At 44.7% G+C, this 14666-nt stretch overlaps 2 protein-coding genes across 5 annotated transcripts in view; both read right to left on the reverse strand.

The window, feature by feature from the left end:
- Positions 1-8456, reverse strand: part of ralgapb (Ral GTPase activating protein non-catalytic subunit beta) — a 32062-nt gene extending 23606 nt beyond the window's left edge. The window contains exons 1-8 of the mRNA XM_044182115.1: positions 8256-8456; positions 8087-8164; positions 5014-5190; positions 4402-4604; positions 2143-2309; positions 1884-2070; positions 1643-1774; positions 135-277 (exon numbers count right to left, since the gene is read on the reverse strand). Of these exons, the coding sequence (XP_044038050.1) occupies positions 135-277; positions 1643-1774; positions 1884-2070; positions 2143-2309; positions 4402-4604; positions 5014-5169 (988 nt within the window). The 5' untranslated portion in view covers positions 5170-5190; positions 8087-8164; positions 8256-8456. The remainder of the gene's footprint in view (positions 1-134; positions 278-1642; positions 1775-1883; positions 2071-2142; positions 2310-4401; positions 4605-5013; positions 5191-8086; positions 8165-8255) is intronic.
- Positions 55-14666, reverse strand: part of ctsa (cathepsin A) — a 24289-nt gene continuing 9677 nt past the window's right edge. For 3 of the 4 annotated variants that reach the window (XM_044182211.1, XM_044182193.1, XM_044182184.1), the window contains exons 12-14: positions 14173-14262; positions 12774-12875; positions 12234-12620 (exon numbers count right to left, since the gene is read on the reverse strand). In XM_044182211.1, coding sequence (XP_044038146.1) covers positions 12537-12620; positions 12774-12875; positions 14173-14262 — 276 coding nt within the window. In that variant the 3' untranslated portion in view covers positions 12234-12536. Of the gene's footprint in view, positions 89-12233; positions 12621-12773; positions 12876-14172; positions 14263-14666 lie in introns of those variants that run through there. The other variant, XM_044182203.1, reaches the window with a different exon arrangement.

Genomic DNA, 14666 nt, shown 5'->3' on the forward strand with positions numbered 1-14666 from the left:
CCTCCTCTCTTCTCTCATCTGGATTTCAACAGCGGGACAGTCAGAAGACGTTAAGAGAGATGAGTTAGGGGTCAGAGGTCAGGGGTCATTAAAGGGTCAGGTAGATGAGAGGTAGGGGTCAGAGGTCAGTGTACCCAGGAAGGCGTCGACCAGCATGCTGATTCCTCTCATGGCTCTGAAGAAGATGTTTGGCAGCTGACTGTTTCCACTTAAAGCCTCCTCCTGAGAGGACGGAGTTGAACCGGCAGCCACCGGGCGACCGAGGTCCACTGGGTTACTGGAAGAAAAAGATTTATTGATGTTTGAAGGAGATTTATTGCATTTAATGATGTGGACACTGAAGGACACTTAATGCTCAGATTCAATAGTCTGCGTTCTGTCAAAATGAACGTACATGTCAGAAAAATAATATCAGCAGTACAAACACACTTCAGACTCCGGAGATAAATCACATCAGACCTTTATCAGAGTCTGTCCATCAAAGATATGTGAGAAACAATAAACCCGGGAGACTTCCATCAGAAGTGGACTTACATTTTCCATCCAACCGCATACCTGAACTATGATTACAACAGAGCTCCGGCCATGTAAATATGCTTTTATTCTGAAAATAAGTTTAAAACAATCTGCTACTTTTACAAAACCGTAACATTTTTCATTTACATGAAAAAAATATTTATGGCCGTGAGTGCTGAAAACAGTTTAATCTCTGTTGGTGGAATTCAGATTACAAAGCATGATGACAGAATAGAGATGAAAGCACTGAAAAAGAGATGAAAGCACTGGAATATAAAGGAACTATAAGCATATAATGGATCCAAAAACATTTACATTACACATTTGGAATAATATAGTTGGAAATATAAACTTGAGAAAGAAAGAAGGATGCTGAGCAGAGTCAGACCGAAGGTTCAAACAGTGGAACAGACTCAAACATGAAAAATGTATGAACTAAAGATGAAATCTGGTCTGGAAAACCAAGATTTCTTTAGATTCGGACTATTTTAGGAAAGAGGACTGACCCTAATAAAGATATGAATGTGATAATTAAAATGATTGTGGATGTGTATCACCTCGGGAAGCTTAACACTTAACATAAAAACAAACGGTACTCAGAGCTAAAAATGAACATTTAATAGGATGTGTGTAACACGGTTCGCTGTCACTAACTCCGCTGGAGGCTGACCACCCAGTTTCCAGGTCGGAGGCTCCGTGGAAACCTGGAGGTGAACCAGACTCATGTTTTCTGGAGAAGCACTAAAATAAAGATGTCAATGCAACCAGAAAAGATACTTTGGGATATGTAATTCAAAACAACTGTGCTGTGGATGGAAGAGATGGATACCTGGCAAACATTTAACATATAGCAACAAAAACGCTCAAACAAGCAAAAGGTGTAAAGCTGAGCCTCCAGAGAAAAAAAAGAAGAAAGTTTTTCAATGGAAACACTGACAGCTGATATTTTTCATGATATTACATGAAACATGATGCTGAACAACTTAACTGATTAAATATGGAACAAGAGAATGTATAAAGTAATGTTTTATTGTATGTTTACTAATGTTGTTTCAAAAACTGAAAGCCCAATAAAACACACATACATATAAACCAGATGTATTTCCCTGTAGTGAGTGAGTGTTACCTGAGCAGGTGCAGGAACCTGAACCAGGTGTGAGGGACTCGTTGGTCGTCCATGTCTGCAGGGATCAGAGCAGCGTCTTCATCTGGGACTTTAAAGTGAGGGAAGGACGGACCGAAGGTCAGCAGCAACAACCTGAACACACAACACAAATATAAATCCTGTGATGAGATCTGATGTAGTACTGAGAGATTTACAAGAACAAGAGTCCTGCTTTCGTCACAGAGTCGGTGTGTTGGTTTACCTGGAGGTCAGGGCGGCGAGGACTCGGCTCCACTGCTCCACCACTGCAGGCTGATGTGTCCAGCTGCTCAACATCTGTCTGCCCGTCTGCCACAGAGAGCGAGACGGAAAACACCGAGAGCAAGACAGCAACCAGACCTCAAACAGCACCGCCATCGACAGGTGAGACAGCTGCTCCGATGCACCGCCTGCATAGAGAGAGACAGGTGAGAGAGACACACAGACAGACAGGTAAGGACACAAAGGGGTCATTGGCTCACCTGCAGTAGTGGGCGGAGCCAGCATGGCGTGGTTGATGCGGAGCAGGAAGTGCAGCAGAGTCTCCCAAGTGTCTCTGCTCATCACAGCGCTCTCTCTGGCCAACGACTGAACTGCACACAACACCTGCTGACAGAGAGACAGGTAGACCGGACACACCTGGTGTGACCTGGGGTAGGGGGCGAGGAAGACAAGAGTTTATTAAGTTAATTTATTTATATTTATATAAAGTTCAGATGGGACAAATACCCAACAAAGTGTTTCACAGTGCAGACTGAACACTGCACCTGTTCAGGTACCTGGTCAGGTTCCCCTCACTGCTGCTGGAGGTCGGAGAGGACCGTTTTAAATCAAAAACTTGGATGTCGATAAATTTTCTTCAGCTCAACTCAAATAAAACTGAAATCCTTGTTATTGGGCCCCAACACATCACTAAACAAACACTGCCATCTACTGGTGACCTGTCACAACACATCGAGCCTGTTGCAGGAAACCTCTGTGTTCTGTTTGATAGCAGTTAATGTTTTGAGCAACACATCACTGAGCTCGTCCAATCAGGTTTCTATCACCTCAGAAACAAAAATACGATCTATTTTAAATCTTAGTGATGCAGAAACTGCTGTACATGCTTTTATCTCCTCACTCCTCCATTACTGTAACAGCCTGTTCGCTCGTCTTAATCTAAACACTCTGACAGACTGCAGACTGTACAGGACTCAGCTGCTCGGCTGTAAACCAGGACCAGGTGCGACCACATCACACCTGGTTCAGCCTCTTTACATCGGCTCCCTGTTGGTTTCAGGACTGATTTTAAGATCTTATTGATTCCTTTTAAGGCTCTTCATGGCTCCAGACTGTATCTTAGACCTTGTAATCCCTTATGAACCCTCACGTAGTCTGAGATCTTCGGGCAGGGGTCTCCTGTCTGTTCCTGAGTCCAGGATGGAAACTAAGGGGGACAGAGCTTTGGCCATCAGGGCCCCGAGGCTCTGGATCAACCTGCCCGAAGACATCAGGCTGTCTGAGTCAGAGTCTTCTTTAAGTCTCGTCTCAAAACACATTTTTACCTGAAAGCAGATCCTGATTTTACCTGAACTGTTTATTTTATTGCTTCTCTGTGCGCTGAGAGAAACACGCGCTCCTACAAGACAGGAAGTGGTTTCACGTGTAACCGTACGCTGTCTTTGTATCGCTGACAGCGGTGTGACAACAGTCTCTGTCGTGGACTAACGGCTCTGATGTCCAGTCAATTATAATCTGCTTATTGCTTACAAGCACTCTGGGATCTGGGGGATAAAAGCCCGGTCCTACTTGTTCCCCCGGTGACGGGCTTTATAGCTGCGTCGTTACCATGGATACTGTGTAGCCTATTATTACATATGAAATATAAAATAATGCATAAAAATATGAAAATAACACAAATATGTACAACTATCAAATAAAATGTAATTTTACATTACAAGATTTTGCTATTAGACATATTAACCATTTAAAGTCCAAATCATGTATTTAATGTAACATGCAAGAGGCGTATGTGACAAATGTTAAAATGACAATTTAGTTGTTAATTTTTAGGTTACAAAGTTGTGGGTGGCGAGAGAGTGCCATTGAGCTAATTGAACGCTGGAGAACAGCAGTCATGGTTATTGAATAAAGTGAAATAACATTTCTTGAATATTCGGTGGCAGCACCCCCAGCTCAAATCATCTTCCAGCGCGAACGACGCTAACCATTTAACCATGTCATAAAACGTGTTTGCTTGAGCTTCTGAAGCAGCGTCAGAGTCTGTCTGGACTCTAGACAGCAACACAAACAGAACAAAACAATGATTAGAACCACTCAGTGACCATCTAAACCTCCTAAAGGGCCACTAGAACCCCTTCAGTGGCCACTAAAACTTCCTAAAGAATGCCTAGAACCTCCTCAATGACTGCCAGAACCTCCTAAAGGACCTCTAGAACCTCCTCAATGACTGCCAGAACCTCCTAAAGGACCTCTAGAACCTCCTCTGTGACCTCTGGAACCTCCTTTATATTATCTTAATAATGCCCAGATGAGTGCCAAAGTATTCGAGCCTCCAAACAGCTTCAGTGGACCTTGTAATAGATTGTCTGGCTAGAGGAAAGGTCGCGGGGTCATTAAAGGTCGCGGGGTCATTAAAGGTCGCGGGGTCATTAATAAAAGGTTCCTCCCCTACGGAGCAGGTCTGGGATCAGTGTTGAGATGTCTGTTAGTGGCTCAGTCCAGGTGCGACAGTCTACCTGGGGAGGAACAGGCTGTACAGGTGTCGGAGGATCTTCTGGATGTACAGGTTGGGCTCTCTGCTGATTGGTGGAGGGATGGAGTCTCTCGGGGAAACCAGGGCCATCAGCCAATCAGTGTATACATCTACACAGAGTTTGACGGTGTCTCCGTCCAATGGGAGAGTCAAACCGTAACACAACACCTCCATCGTCCACTTCACCTGAAAACACAAACACGGGGATTAAATATTTCTGAACCAATCACGGTGTCTGTAACCAGCTGCCTCGGCCCCCGCTCGGCGTCCAGTTCATTAGGAACACCTTCAGACTGACCCAGCTGATCCCTGCGGGGGCTTCTGTTGAACTGGACTGTGCTGCACAGAAGGTGTTTCTGTTATCACACATGTGAAGTCAGTGTTCAGACAGACTTTTGTCCTCATGTGAACGAAGCACGTGGTTCACAGAACAGTGCAAAAGCAAACGTTACACGAGTGTGCACACTGAAGCAGGCAGCGGCGACCGAGCCAATGATTTTTAGACTCAGCTCCATTTGTTGATCAAACACTGAACGCCGATTACATATCAACACCTGAGTGTGTGTAAGTTTCCATAGAGGGCGGGCACGCATACCTGTCTGTCCGTGTGCAGCAGGCTGCGCGTGTCGGGGTTTCCCAGGCCAGCACCCAGGGGCTTCACCACAGCGACGGCAACGTCTCTGCCCACAGAGGGCGGGAAGCCGCTGAGCACGCTCACGTGACCCTGCCCACTGGACAGTGATTGGTCCATGGCCCGCCAATCACTGCTCACCTGAGAGAGAGGCCGACAGAGTTTAGTAAGTAAAACTCTTTAATAAGTTTTACTTACTAATAAGTAACTAGTTTAATGAGTAAACAAGAGTTTTTCTGCTGTTCAAAAGGTTTCAGATTTCTCAGTAAGGTTAAAGAGCTTCAGTGCGTCTCTTCATCCAGTAGCTGTTGGTTAAATCTGAGCAGCAGAGGTGGAGAAATCCTGATCCTGATCCTGGAGCCTACATTTCCCATAACGCACCTGGACAGTGTCTTTCATCAGAGCCTCCCTCCCCACCAAGTTTGTGACACAGACTGTGTGCGAGACATCTGTAGTCTGATGACATCACTGTGACATCACTTTACACCTCATTTGACTTGATATATCTGCAGTATCTCGACAGCGTGTATTTATGTGTTTCACCGTGTCCTTCAGAATAAAGAATAAAGTTATTTTATGACAAAAACGTTTTTCTGTGTTTGTGATTTCAAACATTGAATCAGTGACAATATAAACTGTGTCACCACTCAAACGTACAGACACTTTAATGCAAGTGTGAGCTGATGTCAAGGGCTATTCATGTTTTAGAAGAGAAATATCTTGTAAATTATGGTATTTATTGTATTAGACTGCCATTAATTTGACCACTTTCATAATAATGAGTTAAACATGAGGCCTGGTCAGAAGTACTCGTTATGTACAGAAACTTCTAGTATTGTTATCTTGGATTCTGATCATTAACATGTGAGCAGCATTTTACTGTTGCAGCTGATTTTAACCAGTTTATAGTTTAACTACTTCATATTTTATAAACTCAGATTTTCTATGTAAAAAGTAACTGCAGCTGTCAGATAAATGTACTACAGTAAAAGCATAAAGCATCACTTCAGAGTAGAAATCCTCCGATTAAGATCTGCCGATGTGTTGCTTCATGTTGGAATGGAAATGTACCTTATAAAGGTTTTACGTTTTAACTTGTTGTATTTTAAATTTGTTATACTGAGTCAATGTTGCTGACAATCCTTTTTTATATAAATTATTGCTGTGTGTAAAAAGAGAGAAAAGCAGGAAGAAAGTCAGGAAAGAGTTTTCGTTTTACGCTTTTCAAAAATATATGATGAAAGAGGCGGCCATGTTTGTTGGAAAAAAGAAATACTGAAATAAAGAACTTTAAACTGCATTATGGATCAGTACTGCACCTCTGACTGGTCAGAGATCAGACAACAACCAGAACCAGAACCAGAACCATTATTACCAGCAACAGACTGATTCAGGGAAAAGCTCAGACACCATTAAACCCAAACCCAGTCCTGCTCAGACACCATTAGACCCAAACCCAGTCCTGCTCAGACACCATTAAACCCAGTCCTGCTCAGACACCATTAGACCCAAACCCAGTCCTGCTCAGACACCATTAGACCCAGTCCTGCTCAGACACCATTAGACCCAAACCCAGTCCTGCTCAGACACCATTAAACCCAAACCCAGTCCTGCTCAGAAACCATTAAACCCAAACCCAGTCCTGCTCAGACACCATTAGACCCAAACCCAGTCCTGCTCAGACACCATTAAACCCAGTCCTGCTCAGACACCATTAGACCCAAACCCAGTCCTGCTCAGACACCATTAAACCAAGTCCTGCTCAGACACCATTAGACCCAAACCCAGTCCTGCTCAGACACCATTAGACCCAAACCCAGTCCTGCTCAGACACCATTAAACCCAAACCCAGTCCTGCTCAGAAACCATTAAACCCAAACCCAGTCCTGCTCAGACACCATTAGACCCAAACCCAGTCCTGCTCAGACACCATTAAACCCAGTCCTGCTCAGACACCATTAGACCCAAACCCAGTCCTGCTCAGACACCATTAAACCCAGTCCTGCTCAGACACCATTAGACCCAAACCCAGTCCTGCTCAGACACCATTAAACCCAGTCCTGCTCAGACACCATTAGACCCAAACCCAGTCCTGCTCAGACACCATTAAACCCAGTCCTGCTCAGACACCATTAGACCCAAACCCAGTCCTGCTCAGACACCATTAAACCCAGTCCTGCTCAGACACCATTAGACCCAAACCCAGTCCTGCTCAGACACCATTAGACCCAAACCCAGTCCTGCTCAGACACCATTAAACCCAGTCCTGCTCAGAAACCATTAAACCCAAACCCAGTCCTGCTCAGACACCATTAAACCCAGTCCTGCTCAGACACCATTAGACCCAAACCCAGTCCTGCTCAGACACCATTAAACCCAGTCCTGCTCAGACACCATTAGACCCAAACCCAGTCCTGCTCAGACACCATTAAACCCAGTCCTGCTCAGACACCATTAAACCCAAACCCAGTCCTGCTCAGAAACCATTAAACCCAAACCCAGTCCTGCTCAGAAACCATTAAACCCAAACCCAGTCCTGCTCAGACACCATTAGACCCAAACCCAGTCCTGCTCAGACACCATTAAACCCAGTCCTGCTCAGACACCATTAGACCCAAACCCAGTCCTGCTCAGACACCATTAAACCCAAACCCAGTCCTGCTCAGAAACCATTAAACCCAAACCCAGTCCTGCTCAGACACCATTAAACCCAGTCCTGCTCAGACACCATTAGACCCAAACCCAGTCCTGCTCAGACACCATTAAACCCAAACCCAGTCCTGCTCAGAAACCATTAAACCCAAACCCAGTCCTGCTCAGACACCATTAGACCCAAACCCAGTCCTGCTCAGACACCATTAAACCCAGTCCTGCTCAGACACCATTAAACCCAAACCCAGTCCTGCTCAGACACCATTAAACCCAGTCCTGCTGTGACTAAAAAATGGTTTCAACTGACAGTGAACTCAGTTCATGTTTTAAATGTGTCTCTAATGTCTGTCAAACCAATTTAATGTCACAAAATGAAGTGTCGTACCTGCACAGGTGAGTCCAGGTGAGCGAGCTGCAGGTGAGCCGTCTGTTCGCTCTCTGATACACACAGGTGAGCTAACACCTGCTAATACACAGAGCTATCATGCTAACAGACACAAACAGGGAACACAGTCAGGTCACTCTGAAAGTCAAAACTCTGAACTTGAACTCACCTCCTGCTGCCGCCTTCATGGTCAGCTGGGAAACTTCACTCTTCTCTCAGCACCAGTTCAACTATGACCCTCCTGTCCCTGAGCTGTGACTGCCAGGCTCAGACTCCATGTTGATTTGATGTGTACATTAACACAGTTTGAGTTTACAGTCAATACACAGACTGAACCACCTTAACATGTACGACAAACATGAGTCCATTTATTTACTGTGATGTACTCTGTGTACTGCTGACTGTAAGTAAAGTATATTTAGCATAGCACCTTTCACAGAGCAAGGTCACAAAGTGCTTCACAACAGTAAAATTATTAAAAATACGACCATAAACAGTGAAGGAAACAATAAAACATAAGCAGCAACAGACCTTAAAAAGAGACAAAGGCCGTTTGAACAGAAGAGTCTTCGGCTGCTTTTTAACGGTGTCAACAGAGACCGCAGCGTTCGTCACCTTTTGTTGTCAGTCGAGCGCGAGGGACGACCAGTAAGCCCTGCTCAGAAGACCCGAGTGACCTGCTGGTGATATAAAGGTGGAGCAGGCCACAGATGTCCTCAGGTGCCTGACCATGCAGGGCTCCTTATGTGAAAACAAGAACCTGAAAACGAATCCTGAACCTGATGGGAAGCCAGTGTAAAGAAGGTAAGATGGGTGTGATGCGAGTCGACCTGCTGGACCTGGTCAACAGTCCTGCAGCAGCGTTCTGGTCTCGTCCAGAGACGACTTGAAAAGGGAATTACAGTAGTCTAGCCGGGATGATATAAAAGCGTGAGTGATCATCTCTAGCTCAGGCTGTGATACGACAGCTCTGAGTTTAGCAATATTTCTTAAATGGAAAAACACGTGCGGGTCAATGATTTGATGTGTTTGTCAAAGTACATGATCAAATACAACAGAGATTTCTCAGATTAGACTGTGCAGCTGGAGAAAGGGACCCAATACACTGGAACCTTGGAAGCTAAGCTAAGCTAAGCTATCTGAAGCAACAATAAGGACCTCGGTCTGAGCTGCGTTGAGCTGTAAAACAGCCATCCAGTCCTTAATGACAGTCAGACAATTATGCAAAACGGTCAGTTCGTCAGTCTCATCGGGCTTAGAAGAGACGTACAGCTGGATATCATCAGCGTAACGGTGATACACCTTTAAATGTGCTAATGATGTGACCTAAGAGAAGCATATACAGAGAAAACAATACAGGGCCCAACACAGGACCCTGAGGCACGAAAATATCTGAAGAATAACATGGCTTGCTGTGCAGGTAAATTGCAACCTTTAAAATTGATGTTTTCATGAATGTAAGATATGATTTTAATTAGTTAAACTGTTGCTTGTGTAGTGGAACATTTTTGTTATATAAACGTGGATCAGACTAAATATACTTTAGAGTAAAAGCACATTCTTAATCGCTGTCATTCATCAGTTTCCTATGTTAACTGGAAATATAGTGGTGATCTAAACTTTTAACAATAGTTAATAGTTATAAATGAAAATAATAAGATGGTATTAGGTTAACATTTTGCATAGATCTCAGCAGAAAGTAAAACAATGAGAAGATAATGTTATGTGCTGGTTTTGTTTGGACATTTAAGACAAACGTGGAACATTCACCGAGAAACTCATGAAAACAATTATCTGCACACTGAAGAGCTGTGAATCGCCGAGGAGGCGTCATTCATTTGCGATGTGAGGAGGTCTTGTGGGTACTGCACCGGTACTGAGGCCAGTACTGCATACATACTGTCCCACATGGCTGATCGACCTATTTGATCAGCTGACTGTGTCTGTTTGCCTCACTATATGAGCCTCACAGTACCGGTGTAGTTGCCTGAGGAAGACCTTCCAGAGTTTGAAACGTTGCAGATAAATGATGCCTCCTAGCGTCATAACGTCTCAGCGTGCAGGTAAGTCCGATTAAAATGCGAAATCTAACATTTTCAGGCAGCAGTAAAGACAAAAGAGTGCAAATATAAATACAATTTATTCAAATGTGAACCATGTTTTTTTTTTTAAATAAAAGGACATAAAACACAAAATGTGGATAATATTTAAAACTATAAATATAAAAGTAAACATTTATTAAAGTCAGATCAACAGACCGGGCCTGTGCAAGAGGTAACCCAGGACTGTCACGTCTAACCCGAAGGTGCTCAATCACAACAACATTTAAGCTACGAACAAACGCAGACAGATTTCCTGGCCTTGTCGAGCTTCACCGGATCGGCACCAGCCTTCCACCGGCACCTTTCGGGCCGCGGACAGAAACATGATCTTCATGGTGCTGGAGGTGAAGCTGGCGCAGCTCCTCCATCATGTTGACCAGCTTGACGCTGCTGACCTCCCCGTGTCGTTGCCGCCACAGTGGATGATGAGGACGTCCGGTGCTGCTCTTCCTCGCAGGGACTGGGACAAGAAGGCGAGAAGGCCTTTCCACCACAGTCCACCTGAGCCAAACCTGCAGACACGGACGTCCTGCACGCTGAGGAAGCTCCCCAACGTCTCTGCAGATCTCACCACTGAGCCACGCTGCGATTGTGGGAGGAGAATAAGTTAGGGTAGTAAATGCTTCAGGTAATGAAAATATAAAGTTAACTATAAAGGGTGGCTCAGTTTCTCATGTTTACAATATTATTATGTCACATCTGTAGGAGAAAATGGAACAAGGAGCAACACTTCAAACTATCGATATTAACATTGTTGTTGTCCTTTGAAGACAGACGTAAAATCAGCCGAGACCGGTACTTACAGTTCACGCTGTGTGTAGCAGGCGTGTGGAGGCTTCGCAGGCGGCCATGAGCTCAACAAGGACTGAAAGAAATATCAAATATAAAAGTGCCTTTCTCTCGCACAGCGCTGTCAGTAGCTGTACACAAATCGGAACAGCGATGTGGGGAATTACAATCTATCTGTCGCCGTTATGCACCGACGCAGCCGCACTGAGAATCGAACTGCAGGCTTTCGAATTTCTTGTTTGGTATAATTCCTTAATAGGCTAAAAAATAAAAAAAGAAGCATAAATTATGACTATGCCATCACATGTAGGTAACGTTAGCTTAGCTTATTAACGTTAAAGTGACCTCATGATCAAGTGACATCCAAACAAATGACTCGCAACTGAAGTTATGTGAAAAGAGAAATTCAGGTTAATTGATTTGCTTCAGATTGTTCGTTAGACGTTAAGTTAACATTACAATAATTCACGATAACGCTGGACAAAATCTAGTGTTGCAAATTACCAAAATTATATATTCAAAAAACAGTAGTATAATCTCACTACGGTTTGTTGTATAAACTAAGACGACTGGGAACCAACCAGGACTGCCAGCTGCAGGGTTAGCCGGCTAGCAACGCAGAGTAGCATATAGCTTAGCTTCTTAGCCTTTGCTAGCTTGGTAACTTCGAGCTAGGTGGGCGTGTTTCAGCAACCAGGCACCTCAGCTCCACCCACGCTCCGCCTCTTTGCCGTGTTTGGTTATCCGGGAGTTGAGCCTTTAGAGGCAACGACAGGATCCAAAAAAATACAAGAAAATCAGTGAATTCAGATATAAGAGCTATTAACGGGACGGGGCTCAGAACACTCAAAGGGCCAGAGCCGCCGCCATTTCCTGCAGAGGCTGAGGGCCTTCAAGGATTTCTGATTAGAACCAGGGGGTCTGACAATTAAAATGATTGATGAACTTTGGTCATCTGTAGTTCAAACGAGGAGAAAGCGAGGTCAGTTTGTTATTGTGCCGTTCAGGAAACTCAAACACACGTCGTTCGTTTTTCCATCAGTCAGTCCGAGCGGCGGTCAGCAGTGACGGTCCGAGGAGCTCAGGGTTTGGACAAAGAGAGACATCTGAAGACGTGATGACGTTTCTTTCCCCACCGTTTCCTGAAGATTTGATTAACTAAACGATTAATCAAGACAAGAAGCGGCAGATTGATCCGTAATGTAAATAATCGTTAGCTGGAGTTGATGCTTCCAGTTGAAATGAAAACAGTCGAGTTAAAGATCAAACTTTATTTTCTGGTTTTCCCTTTCAAATCAACAAAAACACCAAAAGAAGCTTCACAATCAAGACATTCAATCAACTGAGGGCAGTGATTCGTTTCCATGACAACCACGCGTTGCCACAGTGACCAGTAGAGCGAGACGTTTTATTTCCTGCAGCAACAATCTGGTTGCCAGGCAACACAGCAGAGCTGATTGGCTGGCAGTGACAAAAAAATTAAAATAAAAAATCTGATCAGAGGAAAAATATGGCAGCCTGAAGGTGACCCGCAGAGGTCAGGGGTCAGAGGTCAGGGGTCAGTAGGGTTGTCTGTTGATGAATCTGGAGAACATGGCGAAGGCAGCGGCCGGTTTGTCTGATGGAACCATGTGACCAGAACCCTGCAGGAGGACAGAGGTCAAAGGTCAGCAGCAGAGTTTCAAGAATAAAAAGCATCAGCAACACGTGCAGACGTGCTTTCCTCCGCCCGCATCTCTGCTGGGACGGACTTCGGCGCGAGCAGGTACAAACTGAGAAAGGCCTACGGTGTTCACCTTGACAGTGAGGAAGGCGATGTGGTCGAACTCTTTCACGAAGCCTCCGACCTGCTGACCGTCTTCATCATTGTAGAGCCAAGGACGCCTCTGAACCTCCACCTGAGACACACCTGAGAGGTTAACACACCTGAGACACACCTGAGAGGTTAACACACCTGAGAGGTTAACACACCTGAGAGATTAACACACCTGAGACACACCTGAGAGATTAACACACCTGAGAGGTTAACACACCTGAGAGGTTAACACACCTGAGACACACCTGAGAGATTAACACACCTGAGAGGTTAACACACCTGAGACACACCTGAGAGGTTAACACACCTGAGAGATTAACACACCTGAGAGGTTAACACACCTGAGAGGTTAACACACCTGAGAGGTTAACACACCTGAGAGGTTAACACACCTGAGAGGTTAACACACCTGAGACACACCTGAGAGATTAACACACCTGAGAGGTTAACACACCTGAGACACACCTGAGAGGTTAACACACCTGAGAGGTTAACACACCTGAGAGATTAACACACCTGAGACACACCTGAGAGATTAACACACCTGAGACACACCTGAGAGATTAACACACCTGAGAGGTTAACACACCTGAGAGGTTAACACACCTGAGACACACCTGAGAGATTAACACACCTGAGAGATTAACACACCTGAGAGATTAACACACCTGAGAGATTAACACACCTGAGACACACCTGAGATTAACACACCTGAGAGGTTAACACACCTGAGACACATCTCAGAGGTTAACACACCTGAGAGATTAACACACCTGAGACACACCTGAGAGATTAACACACCTGAGACACACCTGAGAGATTAACACACCTGAGACACACCTGAGAGATTAACACACCTGAGAGGTTAACACACCTGAGAGATTAACACACCTGAGAGGTTAACACACCTGAGACACACCTGAGAGATTAACACACCTGAGACACACCTGAGAGATTAACACACCTGAGAGATTAACACACCTGAGAGATTAACACACCTGAGAGGTTAACACACCTGAGAGGTTAACACACCTGAGAGGTTAACACACCTGGAGACCACCTGACGTCACTGATCAGAGCTGATCGTGAGGATCACACTGCAGCATTTCTATTCGAGTTTGTGAACGTGAAACATTATTTGGTCGCAGCGACCGTCTTCACACACCTGGATTATAAACTAACCCGGTCCTGAACCCGGTCTTGAACCCGGTCTCTGCTGTCCTTCACTGTGTTTGGCTGCTGAACTTCACCTGCATGTTGCTGGCTTTGATGTTTAAGACAGAAGCCTCCAACATGAAAACAGACTCTGCAGATGTTTTCTGTGATCACAGCTGGATCCGCTTACTGATTATTGATTAATTAGTTTGATATTAAGTTACCTGCTGGTGCAGAGACTCCACGAACCACTCATCCCCCATGAAGTTACAGGCCATGTCCACGTCCCCGTTGTACACCAGGACCCGGTACTTCTGCACAGAAAGCAACACTTTCAACAAGGACACGCCCCACACACCTGGATAAACAACAAGCCACGCCCACCTGTACACAGCAGTCAGAGACATCAGAGGCAATAATCAGGACTCATTTCTGATTTCGTACAAGATTATATAATATTAATATAATTTAATTATTTTGAATATTTGTTGGCTCTGATCTCTTTCAGAGCCTGTGATGCTTTTAATGATTTTGCTGTTAAACTACTGTCGGTGAAACAAAGCACTTCCTGTAGATGTTTCACATTAAAAGCCTTTCGGTGGCACAAATGGCATAATCCCTCCTGTTCCTGCTAAGATTTGTATTTTGTAGGTTTGTAATCTTTTGTATTTATTGTCATTTATGTTTGTCTTGTACATTTCTGTATCAACTAGGAGTA

Source organism: Siniperca chuatsi, linkage group LG2, assembly GCF_020085105.1.
Source record: "Siniperca chuatsi isolate FFG_IHB_CAS linkage group LG2, ASM2008510v1, whole genome shotgun sequence".
Classification (NCBI taxonomy): domain Eukaryota; kingdom Metazoa; phylum Chordata; class Actinopteri; order Centrarchiformes; family Sinipercidae; genus Siniperca; species Siniperca chuatsi.